We start from the raw sequence: 3,053 nt of genomic DNA on the forward strand, positions 1-3,053 counted from the left end.
ATTTATCTTCCCGGGCTGGACACGCGCTACTTCCGAGTGGGACCACGGAAAGAACTCTGGGCTAGGTGCCAGGGTTCCCCGCAGGCTGAGGGGACCCTCTCTGGGCCCTGACAACTCGAGGGGCCTTGCCAGCTCTGAGGGTCCCTGGGTCTGCGCCGGGGGCCGGGCTGCCTTACCCTCCTCTTCGGGGGGTTGCTCAGCAGGCTCCCACTCGCTGGCCGCCTGCAGGACGTCCTGGGCCGGTGACTCCTGCAGGAAGAGCTCCCGTCGATGGCTGTGACTCTCCAGGTTGGGCCCGCGGGGCGGGAACTTCTTGCGTGAGAGCCGCACGGTACTTGTGGGCCTTGCGGGGCTTGCGGAGCGGGAAGGGCAGGGTGGGCACCAAGGGGCCCTTGTCCGCCAGCTCGGGCGCCCCGCCTTGACCACCCCTCGGGGCTCCCGCTGCCGAGTGGGCGCGTCAGGGAGAAGCAGAGCTTCTCCTTGCCCTTGGCCTTGTGGGAGCTCCGCAGGTCCATGCTGTACAGCCGCTGCGGGGGCAAGCCAGGGCACGGCGGGGCAGCCCCGCCCTCCCGCCTGCTGCCGCGCCTTGGCGCATGCCGTCCCTCCCACCCGGGGGTCCCTTCCCCAACTTTCGGGGCTCAGAACCAGCCTGCACCCCACCCAGCACCCCAGCCCCTGGGCCAGGTCCTGCTCGGCCTTCATCTTGGCCCCCGAGGCACGGCCTCAGGGCCACGGGGCCAGGGCTGCAGGGCACTTTCCTTCGGTCCACGGCAGAGCAGCAGACAAGAGGTACAGATGGAAAACTGGCCGACAGAAAACACACCAGGATTTCTGCGGCCGATAAATTAAGGAGCTATTCATCATAGGAAAGGAAACTTTGCTTCTAACAGACCCCCAAAGCTGAAACGGTCAGCTGCCAGGGAGATGGTGGGAGGCACAGGGCTCTGAAGTTTCTTAGAGAAAGTTAACACAGTGCTGGGGTGCACTGCGCAGCCCAACTATAGGGACGGTGCACTGCTGGCAGGCCGCAGATGCCTCTTGGTTCCCCCAGGGCCCTCCTCAGCTCTGAGCTGCAGCGAGGGTGGGGTGGGAGGGGTTCCTGAATGGGTCCAGACCCCTGTCGATGTCCTGCCTCATTCATGTTGAAAGGGGCTGGAGGGCACGTGCTTCCATCATTCAAAGGCTGAAGTTTTAAAATTTGTGCACTTGTCTTACTGACTCCTAGGGGAAATTTATACAAATCCAAGAAAGATCTTCGGTGCTAAGATGTTGAGGGCCTGGGCCATTCTGGGACAGGAGCTCCTCTGCTGTCACCAGAGGCCAAGAGTTCCCAGAAGAGAGTGAGGCCCACAGATGGGACCTGCGTGTCAAACATCTCAAGCTGGGGACAGAGGTCATCACAGGTGCAAGTGCCATGCTCCACTCCCACCTGCTAATCCCCATCACTTGGCATGGGCATGGGTTGTCATGACGATGGGAAGAGGGCTTAACTGGGAGGAGACTGTGAAGCTATGGCAATGCCTCAGCACTGCACAGCTTATCCCATAGGCAGCTTTATCAGAAACTACCTTCAACCTGGCTCACAGGCCGAGGAAACTCTCGTATAGTTCTGTTCTTCTCTACCTCACCATGAGAGAATTTTTTTTTTTTTTTTCATGAGAGAATTATAGTTACTAATGGGTCTGGGAGCACCAGGAGTCAGATCTGGGTTTTAGTCCAGCTGTGTGACTTGGTACTGGCCTCCCTGAGCCTCAGTTTCTTCCATCAATGAAATGAAGAAATTATAGCAGCCAGCCTCCAAGATGGTCCCAAATATCTGCCTCTGGGAATTCATACCTGTGTGGAGTCCCCTCTGTACTGAATACTGCAGTGTGGGACTTCTGAGGCTAAGTCACTAAGGACACGGTGCTTTGTCCTTGCTCTCTGTTTACCCAACCCTAGGGGAGGCTAGTGGCCCTACTATGAGGCCAGCCAGCAGCCCTATGGAGAGGCCCAGCACTGAGGAACCAGGCCTCCTGTCAACATCCAGCACTGATGCACCAGGCACATGGGTAGCCACGTTAGGAGCAGATCCTCCAGCCCCGATCAAGCCTTCAGATGAGTGGATTTCCAGCTGACATCAGCTTAGTAATCTGAGCCAGAATCACTAAGGAACCAGCTAAGGTACTCCCTGACTCCTGACTCACTGAGACGGTGTGGTGTTAAGCGTTTACTGCCTTCAGTTGCTCAGTTAAGGGTTACTTTGTCACACAGCAACAGATGACTGATGCACCCTCCCTGTGGGCCTGGCATGCAGATAAACTGTGTTCATTTGTGAGGAGCACGGAGCGCAGAGCTCAGCATGGAGATGTCTGACATGCTATCCCTTTCTCAGGACCCAATCAACACCAAAACCCAGGGATCACACCCACTGCAGGAAGGGAGACCTATCTAATCTGGCAAAAGCCTCATGTGATCTACAATTTAGAGTGGACAGGAGGCTGGACATGGCTCACACTGCACATGGACCAAGAAGCCTTATGTTTGGCTTTAAAGTCCCAGGTGGGCCTTATTAAATTAAGGACAGCAGGTATTGTTATCATCCGCATTTTGTAGAAGAGTAAACTCGAGCTCAGAGACGTGCCTTGAATCACGGAACTACATCAGTCTAGCCTACATCCTCTTTTCAGTGCAAACCAGCAAAGGGTAGCAGCATGCCCTCAAGACCTCAAGCAGAGGGTTTCTTCTCACTCAAAATGACACGTTTCTAAGACATTCCAAGGCTATGATTCCAAAATTCTATGAATCTCCTTAGATTCTAACATTCCAAACTCCCCTTGTTTCCTCAACTCTCAAGTTTATCCTCCTAAGGTTCTCAAATACTACAACTTTGTATTTTGGGGACTCTGAGCATCAATTTATTTACAAGATTCTAAGCTTTCAAAATTCTAGGATCCCATAAGCCATACATCCACCCTCCCTCCCTCCACCGGGTCTCCCACCCATGCTGTCTTCCCCTGGGTACCAGCCCGAATTCTGACTTTTCCCAACTCCTCCCACTGAAACTTACCCAC

The 3,053-nt window shown here is 55.0% G+C and overlaps 1 protein-coding gene across 1 annotated transcript in view; it reads right to left on the reverse strand.

Annotated features, from left to right (window-relative positions):
* The window catches only part of CBX7 (chromobox homolog 7), a 19,094-nt gene that overhangs the window by 1,494 nt on the left and 14,547 nt on the right, over positions 1 to 3,053 (reverse strand). Inside the window, 3 exon segments of the mRNA XM_010845229.1 lie at positions 177 to 330; positions 332 to 425; positions 427 to 527. Of these exon segments, the coding sequence (XP_010843531.1) occupies positions 177 to 330; positions 332 to 425; positions 427 to 527 (349 nt within the window).

The sequence above is a fragment of the Bison bison genome, unplaced genomic scaffold (assembly GCF_000754665.1).
Source record: "Bison bison bison isolate TAMUID 2011002044 unplaced genomic scaffold, Bison_UMD1.0 scf7180017864213, whole genome shotgun sequence".
Taxonomy (NCBI): Eukaryota; Metazoa; Chordata; class Mammalia; order Artiodactyla; family Bovidae; genus Bison; species Bison bison.